Source organism: Gavia stellata, chromosome Z, assembly GCF_030936135.1.
Source record: "Gavia stellata isolate bGavSte3 chromosome Z, bGavSte3.hap2, whole genome shotgun sequence".
Classification (NCBI taxonomy): domain Eukaryota; kingdom Metazoa; phylum Chordata; class Aves; order Gaviiformes; family Gaviidae; genus Gavia; species Gavia stellata.
In genome coordinates, this window is record NC_082637.1 from 14,715,095 (window position 1) to 14,733,512 (window position 18,418).

General features: G+C 43.3%; 2 protein-coding genes across 3 annotated transcripts in view; one reads left to right on the plus strand and one right to left on the minus strand.

Annotated features, from left to right (window-relative positions):
• Window positions 1–5,947, minus strand: part of NUP155 (nucleoporin 155) — a 31,276-nt gene extending 25,329 nt beyond the window's left edge. For both annotated transcript variants that reach the window (XM_059833348.1, XM_059833347.1), the window contains exons 1-8: window positions 5,895–5,947; window positions 4,401–4,538; window positions 3,966–4,062; window positions 3,148–3,218; window positions 2,452–2,544; window positions 1,479–1,645; window positions 921–1,026; window positions 289–362 (exon numbers count right to left, since the gene is read on the minus strand). In XM_059833348.1, coding sequence (XP_059689331.1) covers window positions 289–362; window positions 921–1,026; window positions 1,479–1,645; window positions 2,452–2,544; window positions 3,148–3,218; window positions 3,966–4,062; window positions 4,401–4,518 — 726 coding nt within the window. In that variant the 5' untranslated portion in view covers window positions 4,519–4,538; window positions 5,895–5,947. The remainder of the gene's footprint in view (window positions 1–288; window positions 363–920; window positions 1,027–1,478; window positions 1,646–2,451; window positions 2,545–3,147; window positions 3,219–3,965; window positions 4,063–4,400; window positions 4,539–5,894) is intronic.
• A 99-nt stretch (window positions 5,948–6,046) lies between these two features.
• The window catches only part of WDR70 (WD repeat domain 70), a 144,618-nt gene continuing 132,246 nt past the window's right edge, over window positions 6,047–18,418 (plus strand). The window contains exons 1-8 of the mRNA XM_059833437.1: window positions 6,047–6,328; window positions 6,424–6,665; window positions 9,397–9,532; window positions 9,708–10,199; window positions 14,921–14,936; window positions 15,563–15,625; window positions 15,845–15,928; window positions 16,652–16,766. Of these exons, the coding sequence (XP_059689420.1) occupies window positions 6,047–6,328; window positions 6,424–6,665; window positions 9,397–9,532; window positions 9,708–10,199; window positions 14,921–14,936; window positions 15,563–15,625; window positions 15,845–15,928; window positions 16,652–16,766 (1,430 nt within the window). The remainder of the gene's footprint in view (window positions 6,329–6,423; window positions 6,666–9,396; window positions 9,533–9,707; window positions 10,200–14,920; window positions 14,937–15,562; window positions 15,626–15,844; window positions 15,929–16,651; window positions 16,767–18,418) is intronic.

The window sequence follows — 18,418 nt, forward strand, 5'->3', positions numbered from 1 at the left end:
ACTCACACTATTTTTATTTCATCCTCATATTTCCATATAATTGAGGTGAAGATCAAAAGACTACTCTTTCCTCAGACAAAGTATTTTAGGTCTTCAGCACACACTTAGTTACAAAAAGAGAAACTGGAATAACACCCTGACTGACATACCTACAGAGTATTCCCAGGTGCTGAGGAAAACTTAAAAAGTTATCTACACATTAGTAACATAGTCAATAGAAACACAGAAACTTAAAAAGTTATCTACACATTAGTAACATAGCCATAATCATTAGAAGAAGTCACATACTTGGAGCACTCCTTTTTCTGAGCGGGTGTGTAAGATATTTCGAGAGTTGTCAATGGCGATTTGAACTACAGGATCTGGGGAGGGGGAGAAAAAACAGGAGAACCAGCACATTAACACTGGATTTGGTGAAAACAAGTTTAAGAAAGAATATCTATAAAAGAATTAATTGTATGTTAACAAAAATTGCAGAAGTCCCACCCAGGACTCCTACCAGAAGTGATTTACAACAGCAATCAATTTCATACAATTATATAATAAACTAATAAAAAAAAAAGAAGAGCAAAAAACCTGTATAATAATTTCAGATTAATTTTTCACTAAACAGTGAAACAGGGTAAAATTATTTACTTAAAGATTCTACTGTTTGCAGTGATCCCACTAAGCAGATATTAATTTTGTACTACAGAACACTAACTTCAGTCATAAATTTTAAACTTTCCAGACATTGGTATCTATATCCTGAACTAGACACACAAACAAGTGACCTGATTTTTATAATCATGACCCCCTGCAAGTTTCACTGACAATAACTAAATGCTGTGAATGAGGAAACTATTCAGTCTGACTTCTTGGTAGTATTATTTAAAAGGTTATATTAAATTATTGGTTAAGTCTTTAACATCAGTACTTACCATCCTCTGAGAATGTGAACTGTAGCAGTGAAGGAATAAGGAAAGACAGCGCACTCTTAGAATGATTAATTTTTCTACAGCGCTGGCTAAACCAGCCTGCTTCAGCCTGCAATTTAAAACAAATACAGCATTGAAAGAAAAAACAAAACAAAAACCAAACTAGCAGTTTTATTAAAAAAGTTAACAGAACAAGTATGAAAACAAGTAAAAATCTAACCACACCCCATTTATTTAACTGAAGAAGTATGTACTATTCAATTGAAAGAAACAGGTGATCATTAAAAGGAAAATTTTACATAAAAAAGGGTTCAGGATGTCACAATTTTAATTTTATTTTTGAAGTTGATCTAAGCAGTATTGCTATTCCTCATATAATTACTATTTCTTCAAAGAAAATGCATCTACACTAAGACATCAGAGCTGTTGTGCAACCAAGCCATGCAACATAATTATGGAAGACAAAAAGACAGCAAACCTGACATGTTTTAGAACTCTTAGTGCCTAGATCCCACAACCATGAAACAATCAAAAAAACCTGTGTGTAAAACCTATAGTCACCTGGTATGCTACTTCATATAAGCAGCCATCTTTTCCAGCCAAAAAGATACGCCCGTTATCAGTGGATGTTATTGCCAGAATGTAAGTATTGTCAGTAGGGAGCGAATAGAGAGGGTCTGGTAGCAGCTGCATTCCACCAGACATACTGTCATTGAGCGACCCAGCACCTTAAATAAATAAATAAATAAATCATCTTTAGTTTTTAAGTTGCTCTAATAAATATTACAGGTCTGTGATAAGAAGCATTTTGTAAAACAGGAAAATTTAGAGCAAATTTTGTAATTACTAACCACATTCTGGAATAGCTATTCTCCAAAGTGAACTGTAGAATAACAAATCTTCTGTTTTTAAAAAAATTAAAGTAAATTCTCTGTATAAGTTTCCAAGTAAGGAAATGCAATGTTTTTCACTTCTATACACTGTCATCTCCTCTAAATTGCGACAAGTCTGAAACACAGATTTCTACTTTTTTTTTTTTCTTTTTCATATCAAGATAGTATAAAAAGAGGGAAAAAGATTACAATCCTCTTACTTTCTCCACACAATTCTGTATTTTCTCTATCAATACACATGGCATAAAAAAAATGGTATCAGGTTCTCAATTTCTGCGGTTGGAACACAAATGTCAACCAGGTTAATGAACTGTATTCACCAGTTCCAAAATTCATGCCCACCTCTTCTCTCCCTCTCCAACATGCAGTTTAATTAACAGGGGTGCCTGTTTTAAAAGGTCTTTTTATGTTAAACAGGGGACTAATACAACTCAATGCTCCTATGGGAGCCCAGGATCCAGCTAGTGCCCACCCCATAACAATTATTTCCCCCTATCTGTAACATGATTTAAAAATTAGCAAGGCGTTTAGCACATGGTCTTGTTTTTCTTTTTTTAAAAATTTTTAAAATGGCTACTAATAAGACAGCCATGTGTGCTTGTTAATGCACAACTGAGAATAAGGGGAGAAGAGAGACTTACCTGCTTGTATATTAGCACAACTGAGCCCTAAAATCACAATATCCACAGGGGTAGCCAGAACAAGTAAGTGTCGTACGTGAGGCTGGAAGATACCTAAAGAAGGGGAGAAAATAAAATTTTAGTTTGCAGCCAACCTCTCAGATTATCCAGTACATTCATTGGAAAGACACGTTTTAGTGGTGGATTTAGCAGGGTTAGGTTAACGGTTGGACTTGATGATCTTAAAGGTCTTTTCAAACCTGAACAATTCAATGATTAGAGGAAATATTCAGCTTCCAGTTCATGAAATACAGGATCTTTAAAATGACATTTTTCTTATAATCGTGCTTCTTTTAAATTCAACCCTATTGCCAATTTACCTTTGACTTCAATGCTGTCTAAGCAGTAGCTACCAAAAGAACTGGGAGGGCTAGAAACCAGGATCTCGTGGAAGTTATCACTTGAATGTGTAAATTTATATACAGTGCAAACGTACAATGTGGCAAACAAATGCAAGCTTATAAGTATAAATGATTGTTAAACTACACATTATTTTTGGCTTGTGATTAATTTCATAATGTTTCTAAAAATGAAATAAACCCATGTATCTTGTGTATACATATATACACACACAAACCACAAATTTTTCACATATGCATACATAAAAAACCAGGTTCAGTAACTGCCTAGTTCTAGTCACTGTCACATATTCCTTACCTCCCTTTGGCTTTACAAGACCCACTGCAAGAATAGTTTCACTAAGGCCATCAAAATAAGCCAGATCTCCCCTGTTAATAAACAAGAAAAAAAAAACATCCTGCATAAAACTTGTCATGTAGTATCACATAATAACAAAATTTGGGGAACGTATTTAATACACTGTGACACAATGTAAATGTATGGATAGGAGCTATGTGAGCCACAATCTGAACTTTAATCTTCTTAGGAAATGCAACAGTATGTATAAAGCAGTTCTTACTATATGGGCAGATAAAGAAGCAAACCTGCAAATTATAAACATATCACTATCATTTGAAAATATAATGAAATTATTTTCAGTTTTATGCATCCTTAAAATAAGCTAGGCAGGAGAGCTTCAATCACAATACTTCAAAGTAATAATGCTGTATTACTTACCGTTGTGGGAATGATTTGCCACTGCACATGAGTCAGAATACTTACTAAATCTACTTAGGAAAGTTAGGGATTAGTATAAATTTTTTCTACTTTTTTGGTGTAAGCAAAGCCCTAGCATAAATACAGCAATAACTTTAGGATATTAGCTACGTCTAAATCTAAGCAAGCACATTTTCCTTTGTTTCATCTCTAGATTATAAGGCAGCAATACAATTAACTCTTAAAAATTCTTAAACAGTTATTATTCAAAAGTTTTAGTAAAACCTAAAAGGAATCAAGATAAGTTAAACTGAGTAGAACATCTCTGTGCTACCAGTAAACAATCTTCCACTGCTGCAATCGCATAATTCCGGTATAAATACCAATAAAATATCATCAGGAATGTGTTCTCTACATACCCGTCTTCATAGTTCCACATAAAAATGTCGCTGTCTATGGTCAGCCAAGCTCTGCTGATTTCTGGAAATACACCCATCATACAATTGCACTGCATATCTGAAGCAATGATGATGTAAGGACTAAATGCATTTTGACTAGCAAAGGCAAAATCCTCTTTGGAGCATTTAAAAAATAAACATTACTTTATATACAGTAGTACACAAATTATGTATCATAAACATTCAAAGTTCTTCAGGCAGAAACTACTTCCACCGGCAATTCTACACAAATGGACCTTGTTACCATTTGGAGCCTTATGAAGAGAACATGAACAGTATCAAAGTTCATTACTGGGAGTCTGACAGAAAGATCAGGGAAGAAGATCATTGAAGAAAAAAGTACGTTTCTAATATTATGATTTACACAGCCTAACACATTATTTTTCATAAGGATACGTCCAAACTGCTCCACTAGCTCTGGGGGAAGTGGGACTCTGCGGACTGAGCTGATCTCTGGAAGATTAGGGATTGACAGCAAGCCTGGTCCTTGCAAAGGATAATCCATATCTGACATACCAGAAACAGTAGGGCTACCTGCAATTAGGAACAACAAAAAAAATTAGACTTCTTATAAGGAATGATAAATTCACAAAAAAAAAAGGTTTATATTCTCTTTCTCTATCTGTACCTGATTGTTTCCGAATCTGTGAAATCTAAATTAGACTAATCACATTCCCCATTTCACTTTAGATGAACAATACAGGCCTTCAGACTATGCAGAAAATAATGCCTTGATACTGCAGAGACTTCGAGCATATAAATACCACTACTCACAAGATATGTGTGAACAAAGGTTTTTGTAGGAGCAGGATCATAAACAACAAATCTAAACCTCAAATGAGACGTGAGCAAACAGATTTGCAAACAAACTCTTACAGTAACTCATTTGGACCCCAGCCTACTCTTTACCCCATTTTTACTGTGATACTCTCCAGCCCTTTTTTCATCATATGGCCAGACATTAAATATGCCACGTGAACAAGACAGGAGCGTATTCCTTCACCTATAAGTGAAGCTATGCTCCCAGTATCAAGTTAAAATACCCATATATACCCATTATTTTATGTGATGTGTATCCATGATGCTGCTAAGGCAGTTACACTTTGGCCATGCACATCACATTATATCATAACAGAAAGCAGACACTCTTCGCTTGTATCCTGACACCTGCTGTATATATATTAATTAGGTCACCTACAGCTCTAGAGTGCCTCTTCACAGCCCACTTTGCCACACAGTTGGCAGCAATGAAGTAGGAAATGCTGTCTTGATGTTTTAAGGAGACAAATCTTTCAGAAGCTCTATACCTTACATCGTAACTACACATGACGTACAGCTACAGACAAATGAAAAGTCACTCAAAGAGGCTCAAGTGAGATTTTCAGGCTGCTTATAACTGAGGGATGGTGCTGGGCACTTAGTGACCCTAAAAGCATTCTGCAAGAGACTCCTCAATACACAGAACGGAAAACAAGTGCCATTTTCTTCACTTTCTGGAGGGAGACGGGGCCGAGGAGCCAACCCAAGCCCATTCCTCCTGCAGTGCGCCCTCTGCCATGGAGAGATCCCACATCCACAACTTTCACCCACGCACCAAGGCGTCCACTAACGACCCCTCCCCGCCCCAAGCCGAAGAAGCCGTCAGACTCAGCCCTGTCGCCATCCCTGAGAAGGCAGGGGCCGCAGCCGCTGCTCCCGGGCTCTTGCCAGTGCGGTAGCCGCCAAGGGGAGGGGGTCGTGCGCGGCTGGCTGCCCGCTGAGGGCCCGCACGCGTGGCCGGCCACGCAATACCGGCCACGACCGCCCTGAAGGGGGGCGCGCTGCGGCGCGGGCAGCGGGGAGGTTGAGGCGACGAGGGCCGGAGGCAGAGGGCCACCAACTGCTCCTCACCAGGCGCCGGCACCGCCAGCAGCTCGGACAGGTCCGGGTAGCAGCGATCATCCTGGATCTGCCGGTCGATGATGCGGCCCGCGATCTCCAGCGCCTCCTGCGCGGTGGGCGCCGCGGGGCTCATGGCGGCGGGCATAGCGATAGCGACGGCGATGGCGATGGCGGGGCCTCGACCGGTGAGCGGCTCCGCGCGCGGCCAGAAGGCGCGAGCTCACCACCCGCCGCTCCGCCACCCGCCAAATCCCGGCAGGCCTCGCGCGCGTGACGCGTTCCGCCGCGCCGATTGCCGCTTCCGCCTGCGGGAAGAGGGGGAAGGGCAGGGCGGCGGGGAGCGCTCGGGGGAGCGCTCGGGGGGGCGGGTGGGGCCTGTCTGCAGGTGGTGCGCCTCGGCCTCTCTGAAAGGGGGGTTCCGGGAGGAGGCGGCAGACAACGCCGTTTGGGGCTGGGGGGTCGAGCGTTGCTGGAGAGGAGCTGTCGGAGCCGGACAGGCTGTGACGACCTCAGGAAATTTTCCCTGTATTTTCTCAAGATTCAGAAGCTGGCAGACAGTCACCAGTGGGGTTCCCCAGGGCTCCATTTAGGGTCAGTGCTCTTTAATGTTTTTATAAATGATCTGGATGCAGGAATGGAATGTACATTAAGTGAGTTTGCTGATGATACTGAACTAGGAGGAGCTATGGACTCCCTAAAGAGCAGAGAGGCCTTACGGAGAGATCTGGATAGACTGGAGAGCTGGGCAGTCACCAACTGCATGAAATTTGATGAGAGCAAGTGCTGGATTCTCCATCTGGAATGGGGTAATCACAGAATCACAGAATCAGTACGGTTGGAAAAGACCTGTAAGATCATCGAGTCCAACCTGGGCGGGGGGGGAAAAAAAAAAAAAAAAACAACCCACAAAAAAAAAAAAAAAAAAAACACAAAACCCACGCCACACAACAACAATAACAAGCCACAACCCACCCAACACCACACAGCACCATGTCCATCAAGCTACATCCCACAATGCCACATCCACACGCTCCTTGAATACCTCCAGGGAGGGTGACTCTACCACCTCCCTGGGCAGCCTATTCCAGTGTTTCACCACTCTCTCAGTGAAGAACTTTTTCCTAATGTCTAGCCTGAACCTCCCCTGTCGCAACTTGAGGCCATTTCCTCTAGTCCTGTCACTAGTCACTTGGGAGAAGAGACCAACACCCACCTCTCTGCAACCCCCTTTCAGGTAGTTGTAGAGAGCGATAAGGTCTCCCCTCAGCCTCCTCTTCTCCAGGCTAAACAACCCCAGCTCGCTCAGCCGCTCCTCATAAGACTTGTGTTCCAGACCCCTCACCAGCTTCGTCGCCCTTCTCTGGACACGCTCCAGCACCTCCATGTCCTTCTTGTAGTGAGGGGCCCAAAACTGAACACAGTATTCGAGGTGCGGCCTCACCAGAGCCGAGTACAGAGGCATGATCACCTCCCTGCTCCTGCTGGCCACACCATTTCTGATGCAAGCCAGGATGCCGTTGGCCTTCTTGGCCACCTGGGCACACTGCTGGCTTTTTTTTTTTAAGATTAAATAAATGAATTTATTTACGGTACTGCAGATCTTATCCTGGTTATACATACAAATTGCAGGACGAGAGGCTGGAAAGCAGCCCTGCAGAAAGAGATCTGGGGGTTTGGGTTGACGGCAAATTGAATACAAGTCAGCAGTGTGCCCTGGCAGCCAAAAGGGCCAAGCGTGCCCTGGGGTGCATCCACCAGAGCACAGCTAGCTGGTCGAGGGAGGTGACTGTCCCACTCTACACTGCACTGGTGTAAATGAAGGGTTAAAGTTACAGAAAGTGCAAGGGACAAACTGTTAATATTGTAGGAGCAACTGGACAGGTTGAGAAGGTGTTCTTTCTGAAACCATTAAAATTCAAAATTGGGAAAAGCATAGGGATTCATAAATTCCTCTACCTGCCTGAGGCTCCTTAACCACTTTTGCGAAGGGACTTATTAGAACAACTGAATGCCGAAATGAGATGTAGAAATGGAGAAACTGAATTTAAAATACCAGAAGAAAACCACATTGAAATTTTAAGTTTGGCTCTTACTGAACCCCAAATTAGGGAAGAAAGAATTCCACAAGAAATAAAAGACCAGGTATACCCAGGAGTATGGGCCTCAGGGATATCTGGAAAGGCTAAAAATGCAGAATTGGTTGTTGTTAAACTCAAAGAGGGAGCATGACCTGTTAGGGTGAAGCAGTATCCTCTGAAATTGGAAGACAGACAAGGAGTGAAAAACATTATAGAAAAGTTTACAAAATTTGGATTATTAATTGAATGTTCTTCAGAATATAACACTCCTATTCTACCTGTCAAAAAGCCTGATGGCAAAACCTATTGATTAGTACAAGACCTGAGGGCAATAAATAAGATAGTGGAAGATTTACACCCAGTAGTCTACCTGTCAAAAAGCCTGATGGCAAAACCTATCAATCAGTACAAGACCTGAGGGCAATAAATAAGATAGTGGAAGATTTACACACGGTAGTGGCAAACCCATACACCTTATTGACTAATTTAAAGGAAACCTATGAATGGTTCACAGTATTAGATCTGAAAGATGCATTCTTTTGCCTCACCTTGGCCCCTGAAAGCTGCAATTTATTTGCCTTTGAATGGGAAAACCCTGATTCAGGACGAAAAACCCAACTAACCTGGACAGTGCTACCTCAAGGATTTAAAAACAGCCCCACAATCTTTGGAAATCAATTAGCTAAAGAATTAGACACCTGGGAAAGACCTCCGGGAAATGGGAATTTTTTGCAATATGTGGATGGTATCTTGATAGCCACAAAAAAGAATGAAGAATGTAAAGAATGGACTGTGAGTTTGTTGAATTTTCTTGGACTAAGTGGTTACCAAGTCTCATTACAGAAAGCCCAGATTCTGAAGAAAGAAGTAATATACTTGGGATTTGTGATTTCTAAGGGACAGAGACAGCTCGGAAAAGATAAAAAAGAAGCTATTTGCAGGACTCCAGAACCGACCACAGTAAAAGAGCTTCGAACCTTTTTGGGAATGACAGGTTGGTGCCAATTATGGATTTATAATTATGGACTTATAGTTAAACCATTATACGAACTACTGGAAAAATAGACACAATTAGTATGGACTGACGAAGCTAGAAGGGCATTAAAAAATTGAAATTGGAACTAATGAGGGCTCCAGCTTTGGACCTGCCTGATATAACAAAGCCCTTCTGGCTGTTTTCATATGAAAGGCAAGGAGTGGCTTTGGGAATTCTGGCCCAGAGGCTGGGTCCTTATAAACGAGCAGTAGCCTACTTTTCTAAACAATTGGATGAAGTTAGTAAAGGACTGCCAGGATGCCTTTGAGCGGTAGCTGAACAAAAAGGGGGACATTGGCTCTCGCCATCAAGATTTTTGAAATATCAAGCAGTATTGATGGAACAAGATGATGTGGAAATTAGTACATCTGCTGTCATTAACCCCTTCTTTTCTAAGCGATAAGCAGGAAATGGGAACTGTTGTGCATGACTGCATAGAGACCATTGAGGCTGTGTATGCTAACAGGCCTGACTTGAAGGAGGAGCCGCTGGAGGAAGCTGAACACACTTGGTATACCGACGGGAGCAGTTTTGTAAAGGATGGAGCTTGGATGGCAGGGTGCGAGTGAACATCTGGACAGATTCAAAGTATGTTTTCGGTATAGTTCATGTCCATGGAGCTATTTGGAAAAAACGGGGACTTTTGACGGGCCAAGGAAAACGTATTAAGATGCTGACATGATCCTAAGACTTTTGGATGTGGTACAGTTGCCTTCGGCAGTTGCAATTATGCACTGCAAAGGGCACCAAAAGGGTAACACTGCTCAAGAAGTGGGGAATAAATTGGCAGATTATGAGGAAAAAGGAGCGGTGGAACAAGGTGAGGTATTAAGTTTGGTTCCTGAAAGAGCTTTGCCACTACCAGACTTGGTCGATTATGATGAAAAGGATCTTAGATTAATTAAAGATCTGGAAGCAGAAGTTGAATCATCAGGTTGGGCAAAATTACAAGATAATAGAGTAATAGTTCCATTTAGAATATTATGGAAACTGGTGAAAACAGAACATGACAAGACCCATTGGGGAACTGAAGCTTTGTATAATTCCCTTACGAAGCAAATAGTGGCCAGGAATTTGTTTCAAACTGTGAAAACCATGGTTGATAGATGTGAGACATGCTTAAAGAATAATCCAAAAGTAGAAAATCATGTAAAATTTGGAAGTATTGATAAAGGGGAAGTTCCAGATCAAAATTGGCAGGTAGATTTTTCGGAACTCCCTAGAAAAGGGGGGTATAGGTATCTATTAGTGTTAACTGACACCTTTTCCAGGTGGCCCGAAACTTTCCCTTGCAGGACCAATAAAGCCCGAGAGGTAGCAAAAATTTTATTGAGAGAAATTATTCCTAGATTTGGAGTGCCAGAAGTTATCTCCTCTGATAGGGGACCACACTTTGTCTTACAAATAGTTCAACAAGTTAGTAAATTTTTAGAAATTAACTGGAAATTGCACACAGTTTATCACCCGCAAGCGAGTGGGCAAGTGGAAAAGATGAATCACTTAATAAAGACACAGTTAAGTAAGATTTGCCAGGAAACCAATTTAAGGTGGGATCAAGCCCACTCTATTGTGTTACTAAGGCTCCGAGTCAAACCAAGGACTAAGGAAAAACTGAGTCCTTTTGAAATTTTGTATGGAAGACCATTTCAAACTAAGTATCAAGGGCAAGATCTCACCCGAGTAGGAGAAATTAATATACAACAATATCTGATTGCATTGGGGAAGCAATTACCCTACAAACTATGTGGCAATTGGAACAAAAGAATAAGGTGCAGTCCTACTTAATGGGCAATAATGAGTTCATGTGGAGAAAACTGTTTGGACAATGGGTCCATCCTAAATACTGGATAAAAGCCTATTCACAATTCGTGCAGTGCTATGATATGTGGTATGCAGGAAAATCGGTATTCTATAATGTAACCGACCAGAAATAATGTGTAAATTTTTAATTCTGCCAACACTCTTTTCAAGTCAAGAGAATCTAGAATATTGGTTACTAGGATTCCGAGGGAAGTATATTGGGAATCATAATAAAACGTACGATTTAGATCTTTGCGAGACGACCCCTGACGGCATCTTGTGTGGACAGCAATCCCAATTATATGAACCCTGCTTGTTAGAATGGACGATCCTGTCTCCTAATGTGTTCGAAATGTTTGTAGAGGTTAATGCTAGATGTATGCGACTAACAATATGACAATTTTGAATCTTTGTAAAAGAATTTACAAAGTTTAAAGAAAAGGGGGGAATGAATGAAGGGTTAAATCACTGACAGTCCCTGGCTGAGACCCTACTGTGATACATAGAAGCTTTACTTGCATAGTTTTAGTTATTTGCTGAGCAGTTGATAATGGGATGTTTCAAGATGTGTAACTCCCTTCCTGATAAGATCAAATGGGCCTTGAGGTAGCTCGTTAACATTCTGAGGCCAAAGGATGGATGAGCCAATTCCATGACCATGTATAGACAAAGGAAGCCCGAAGTTCAACTAGCAGACAGTGTGAGGAAGACTATGAATGACCACCGGAGGGTGAAAAGACCCTAACCCTAATTTTACTGCGCATGCTTGGACTATGCAAATGAATTCCGGGAACTCATCCACATAAGACCACCCTTTGTAGAAATCTGATGAATATGTATGATTTTTCTGTATATGAACTGAGGTGCTTCGCTAACCTGTTGGAGTACTCGTGGCGGACAAATCCCCAGTGCTGTCCAGTGCTGTATTAAAGAATGCCTGCTTAATAACAAACTAGTTGTTATTGAGTTATTCATCTCGGAAAACCATCCTGATGGCGGGCTTGGTACGACTTTGTTGTTTCAGGTGCGGCCCCACCTCTAGTACTGTGTGCAGGTCTGGGTGCCTTGATGTAAGGACATCAAACTGTGAGAGTGTGTCCAGAGGAGGGTGACCAAGATGGTGAAAGGCCTCGAGGGCGAGACTTGCAAGGAGCAACTGAGGTCGCTTGGCTCATTCAGCTTAGAGAAGGCTGAGGAGTGCCTTCATCACAGTCTATACCTTCCTCATGGGCAGAAGTAGGGGGGGAGCAGCAGAGGGGTGCTGATCTCCTCTCTGGTGACCAGCAACAGGACACGAGGAAATGGAATGAAGCTGCATCAGGGGAAGTTCCAATTGGACATTGAATTCTCAGTTCTTGGTGAAGTAAGGAGGGGGGTCAGCAAAACCACTACGATGGACTTCCGGAGGGCAGACTTTGGCCTGTTCAGGACACTGGTTGAGAGGGTCCCTTGGGAGACGGTCCTGAAGGGCAAGGGGGTCCAAGAAAGCTGGACGTTCTTTAAGAAGGATATCTTAAAGGCGCAAGAGCAGGCAGTCCCCATGTGCCGTAAGAAGAGCCAGCGGGGAAGACGACCAGCCTGGCTGAATGTGGAGCTTTTGCTGGGACTCAGGAAAAAAAGGAGAGTTTATCACCTTTGGACTGTTCTGTGCAGTTTATTTTACCTCTTCAAAACCTTTTCCTTATGCATTTTGAAAATTCTGTTTATACTAGATAGATTATTTTGTATAACAAAAACATCAATGATAATAAAATGTGAAAATTTTAGTAATTTTTCAAGTGGCAGTTTCTGTTCATTAGTATGAAATGCATTTATTTAACGTTTATTTTAGTACTATTGTGAATGTATTTATTTAATGGCTTGAGTTGTATTTATTTTTAGAAAAAAAATCTTTGTTAGAAAACATTCTAGAAGCATATTGGACAATTTTCATTGTAACACATACACACAAATACCACACTCACACATACAATTTAAACCGAGTAAGTTACCATCTGTGGCATTACTGAAATTTTACTACCATAACCTTGATGGGGCTCTTTAATTTATGTAAAAACAACTGAACACTTATTTGTTTACATTGAATTTTTGGTAGGAGACTTTATTGGTGCAATTTTTAATATTGCTATACTGCCGGAGGGCAGACTTTGGCCTGTTCAGGACGCTGGTTGAGAGGGTCCCTTGGGAGACGGTCCTGAAGGGCAAAGGGGCCCAGGAAGGCTGGACGTCCTTCAAGAAAGAAATCTTGAAGGCGCAGGAGCAGGCAGTCCCCATGTGCCGTAAGAAGAGCCAGCGGGGAAGATGACTGGCCTGGCTGAACAAGGAGCTTTTGCTGAGACTCAGGGAAAAAAAGAGAATTTATCACCTCTGGAAGAAGGGACAGGCGACTGAAGAAGAGTACAAGGACCTCGTTAGGTCATGCGGAGAGGGAATTAGAAAGGCAAAAGCTCAGCTAGAGCTCAACCTGGCCATGGTCATAAGGGGTAACAAAAAACGTTTTTACAAATATATTAACAGCAAAAAGAGAGCCAAGGAGACTCTCCATCCTTTACTGGATGCAGGGGGGAACATTGTAACCAGGGATGAGGAAAAGGCAGAGGTTCTTAAATGACTTCTTTGCCTCAGTCTTTAATAGCCAGATCAGGTATCCTCAGGGTATTCAACTCCCTGAGCTGGAAGACAAGGATGGAGATCAAAATAAACTCCCGATGATCCCGGAGGAAGCAGTTAAGGACCTGCTGTGCCACCTGGACACTCACAAGTCTATGAGGCCTGATGGCATCCACCCAAGGGTACTGAGGGAGCTGGCGGAGGAGCTTGCCAAGCCACTGGCCCTCATCAACAGACCTGGTTAACAGGGGAGGTCCCAGGCAACTGGAGGCTTGACAACGTGAGGCCCATCTACAAGAAGGGCCAGAAGGAGGATCTGGGGAACTACAGGCCTGTCAGCCTGACCTTGGTGATGGGAAAGATTATGGAAAAGTTCATCCTGAGGGCGCTCACAGGGCATATGCAGGATAACCAAGGGATCAGGCCAAGCCAGCACGGGTTCATGAAATGCAGGTCCTGCTTGACCAACCTGATCTCCTATGACCAGGTGACCCGCCTGGTGGATGAGGGAAAGGCTGTGGATGTTGTCTACCTGGACTTTAGTAAAGCCTTCGACACTGTCTCCCACAGTATTCTCCTGGAGAAGCTGGCGACTCGTGGCTTAGACGGGTGCACTCTTCGCTGGGTGAAAAACTGGCTGGACAGCCGAGCCCAGAGAGTTGTGGTGAATGGAGTGAAATCCAGTTGGCGGCCGGTCACAAGCGGAGTCCCCCAGGGCTCAGTTTTGGGGCCGGTCTTGTTTAATATCTTTATCGGTGATCTGGATGAGGGGATTGAGTGCACCCTCAGCAAGTTTGCAGATGACACCAAGTTGGGTGGAAGTGTTGATCTGCTGGAGGGTCGGAAGGCTCTGCAGAGGGATCTGGACAGGCTGGATTGATGGGCCAAGGCCAATTGGATGAGGTTCAATAAGGCCAAGTGCCGGGTCCTGCACTTGGGTCACAACAACACCATGCAACGCTACAGGCTTGGGGATGAGTGGCTGGAAAGCTTCCCCGCAGAAAAGGACCTGGGGGTGTTGGTTGACAGCCGGCTGAAGATGAGCCAGCAGTGTGCCCAGGTGGCCAAGAAGGCCAACGGCATCCCGGCCTGTATCAGAAATAGTGTGGCAGCAGGAGTAGGGAGGTGATCGTGCCCCTGTACTCGGCGCTGGTGAGGCTGCACTCTGAATACTGTGTTCAGTTTTGGGCCCCTCACTACAAGAAGGACATAGAGGTGCTGGAGCGTGTCCAGAGAAGGGCGACGAAGCTGGTGAGGGGTCTGGAGCACAAGTCTGATGAGGAGCGGCTGAGGGAGCTGGGGTTGTTCATCCTGGAGAAGAGGAGGCTGAGGGGAGACCTTATCGCTCTCTACAATTACCTGAAAGGGGGTTGCAGAGAGGTGGGTGTTGGTCTCTTCTCCCAAGTGAGTAGTGACAGGACAAGAGGAAATGGCCTCAAGTTGTGCCAGGGGAGGTTTAGGCTGGATATTAGGAAAAATTTCTTTACTGAGAGAGTGGTAAGGCATTGGAACAGGCTGCCCAGGGAGGTAGTGGAGTCACCATCCCTGGAAGTGTTCAAGGAACATGTGGACGTGGCACTGTGGGACATGGTTTAGTGGGCATGGTGGTGTTGGTTGATGGTTGGACTTGATGATCTTACAGGTCTTTTCAACCCTAGTGATTCTGTGATTCTGTGGTCATGGCACCAAGCCTGTCAGCGTTCAAGGAAGGTCTGGACAATGCTCTTAGGCATGTGGTTTAATGGTAGATGGTCCTGCGAGGAGCAGGGAGTTGGACTCGATGACCCTCATGGGTCCCTTGCAAGTCGAGATTCTCTGTGATTCTCTGAGGATTTAGTCGAGGCCCTCCGAGCAGCGACGGGAGAACGGCACAAGGCTGGCGGCTGATGCCCTTAGCCGTTATATGACACGCGCCGCGGGCCCCGGCCCCGGCCGAGGGGCGGTGCTGGCGAACGGGCGTCCCCGGGCGTCTCCCGCTGCGGCCCGCCGCTTCCTTCCGGCGCCTGTTGTGCTTCCGGGGCAGCCGCAGCATGGAGCTGGCGACGGAGCGCGGTGAGCGGCGGGACGCTGCGGGTCGGGCTCGGCTGAGGCACCCCCAGCCCACCCCGCGCCCCTGGCTGACCCCCGTGGTTTTCTTTCCTCTCTCCTTGCAGACGCGGAGATGCTGGGAGGACCCGACCCGGAGCTGGCGGCCACCATGGGCTTCTCCGGCTTCGGTGCGTTGCGATGTGGGTCGGGGGGTGCCGGGCCCCCGCCTGAGGGGCGCGGGGGGAGGTTGCTTGGGCCGGGGGCCTTTGGTGGGGAGCCCCGGCGAAGGCTGGCGGTTGGAGGTGGAAAGGAAGCGGTGGTGCCTGTCGCCCCCCTGGCCTGGAGCTGCCGGAGTGCCCGTGGCCGGGGTGAGCCTGTGTTCAAGTCCTCTTTTTCTTCATTTTCAGGGAAGAAAGCTCGGACTTTCGACCTCGAAGCCATGTTTGAGCAAACAAGAAGAACTGCAGTGGAGAGGAGCAGGAAGGTCTTGGGTAAGAAAGGCCAGTGTAATCAGATAATGCATTTTAAGAAGTGGGGTTTTTTTTCTGTCTTGGGTTGATATATAAAGTGTCTCAGACTGGCTGTCTAGAGAACAAAAAACAAATGCAGTTTTCTTCAAGGAAGACAGTCCTAAACAGCTTAGGGCTTAGTAAATAGTCAAGTTATTGATTTGCATATGTTTTCTGAGTATGTAAGAGCAGTGTGCATGTGCAACATTCCTGTTGTGAGGCATAGCTTACAGACACAGGGAAAAGGTGAATTTGAACACAAGACTTTTTACTTTTTTCTTTTATATAACTGTGTATTTGTTTTGGAAGGGAAGTTGGTACAGGCAGATTTAATCTATAAAGAACAGAATAACAAAGAAGAAACGTGTGTTTTATACCAAACACCAGGCTATATAGCAGCCCACAAATTTGTCTGTCTTCTGCTATGCTGGGAGTGGGTAAGTTTTCAAGGTGGTGGTTTGAGAATGAGAAATGGAAAAAATTCTATCTTTTGCTGCCCATATGCAAGCAAACACCATTCCGGAGAAGGTCCTTGGGAGACAGTCATGTACGTTCTAGAATTTCCTTTGCCAACCCAAATGTCCAAGCCTTCTCCCTCTGCTTGGACAGTTTGTGCAGAATTTTTTACTGTCCTCAGCAGGCATTTAATTTTGTTATTTTCTAAAAGTCTTGATTATTTGTCATTTATGTGCTCTCCATATTCAGAGGCTCGTGAAAGAGAGAAGGAAGACCATGCTGAAAAAGAGTTTAGAAGTCTGTGCACTGATTCATCAGCTTCAGTATCCAGTGCAAAAGGAGCCGGATCCTCATTAACCCAGAGGTACTTAGATATGGTGGGGAATTCCATCTAACAGGTTTCCTGAAGAGGGCTTTTGGGTTTGTGGGTTGTTTTTTTTTGAAAGTGTGAATGTCGCTTAATTTGTGTGAACGTGCCTGTGTTATCTGAAGAATTTCAATGGAAATACTGATTTTTTAAAATTTTTTTAATCTGTGTTTTCTTAAAGATGTGTTAATATTTGTAAATATTGACTATGTATATTTAGTAGTTAATCTTGCAATCTCCTCCCTAATCCTTTTCGGCATACTTTTTTTAAAAATAACGACAATGTTGTTGTCTGTGGATTTTTGAAAATATTAGGGCAAATATAATGACTGCATGTGCTGTCTTAATGAGCAGATATAGTTCCTGCCTGTAGATCACAGAATCACAGAATCACTAAGGTTGGAAAAGACTTGTAAGATCATCAAGTCCAACCATAAAAAAAAAAGAAAAAAAAACCCAAAAAACCACCCACAAACCACAAAATACACCACAACCCACACCAAAACAACCCACCCACACCACACAGCACCATGCCCATCAAGCCACAGATAGAATATACTTTTTCGTGCTTGCTGAAAAAGAAAGCAAAGTAGGTGGAGAGCCTCTGTATGCACATTGTATAGAGTAGTGGTGGGGTTGAGAAAGTATTTTGTTTCGCTTTCAGTCTGAAATTTACTGTCAAACTTGCCGATGTCTGTTTGTTATTGACAAACAATAAATGCTACTGCTTTGACAGTTTGAATTCTGAAATGCTGGGAAATCGAAAGTAGCTGAAGGTGATGGAGGCTACAACACTCCATTGCGTGGCAGAGATTACAGAGATAGTGCATTGTGAATTTTTAGGTTTTTTATCTGTGGCAGTCTAATAACCCATACAAGACCCTAGTAAACCTATATATGTGTATCTTTTGGGCAGATAGAGTCTATATGTGGTCGGTTATTACAGGCGAACTTGCAGTGTTTCAGGCTATGCAAATTTCTGTTACAAAATTTACTTTTTGCCTGCTGCTCAATGGAAAACTCAAATGAGCCCTGCACTCTCACTGAAATAACTGATCGCACGATATGCTTACTACCCTATAGATCCCGTGTTATGTTTTGTGCATGAGGAAAAAATATTCTGTGCTCCCATTTGCTTTTGATGATCTTAGATAGCTATCTGGCGAGATAATGAAGGGTCACAAGAATTTAAATGTAATGCGATTGTGTACTGTATATGGGTCACTTTAATATGAAGAATCAATTAAAACAAATGGTAAGTTGGAAAGCAGTCAGGTGATACAGAGCCTTTCCCTAATTGTCTCATCTCAGTAATGGACTTGACAGATGAGAATTCCAGGTACTTTGTATAAAGGAAGCTAACAAGTACCTTTCAGTTTTCTGAGTTACTAGGTGGGCTCTGGTAACTCACCAGAGTTCTGCTGATACTAAGTTTTCTTTGTTTTTCTTTTTTTTGTTTTACCAAGCATTGAGAAGGGAGGGCATGACATGAAAAGCTCTTCTGGAAGTTTTATATTTCCTTGTAAAATACGATACGTAGCTTAGTACTTAGTTCTAAAAACAGGAAGCTAGTGAAGGAGACATGCCATTGTGATTCAGCCTTAATTCAGAGGAACAATCCTACAATTGACAGTTTAAGTCTGAAGTAT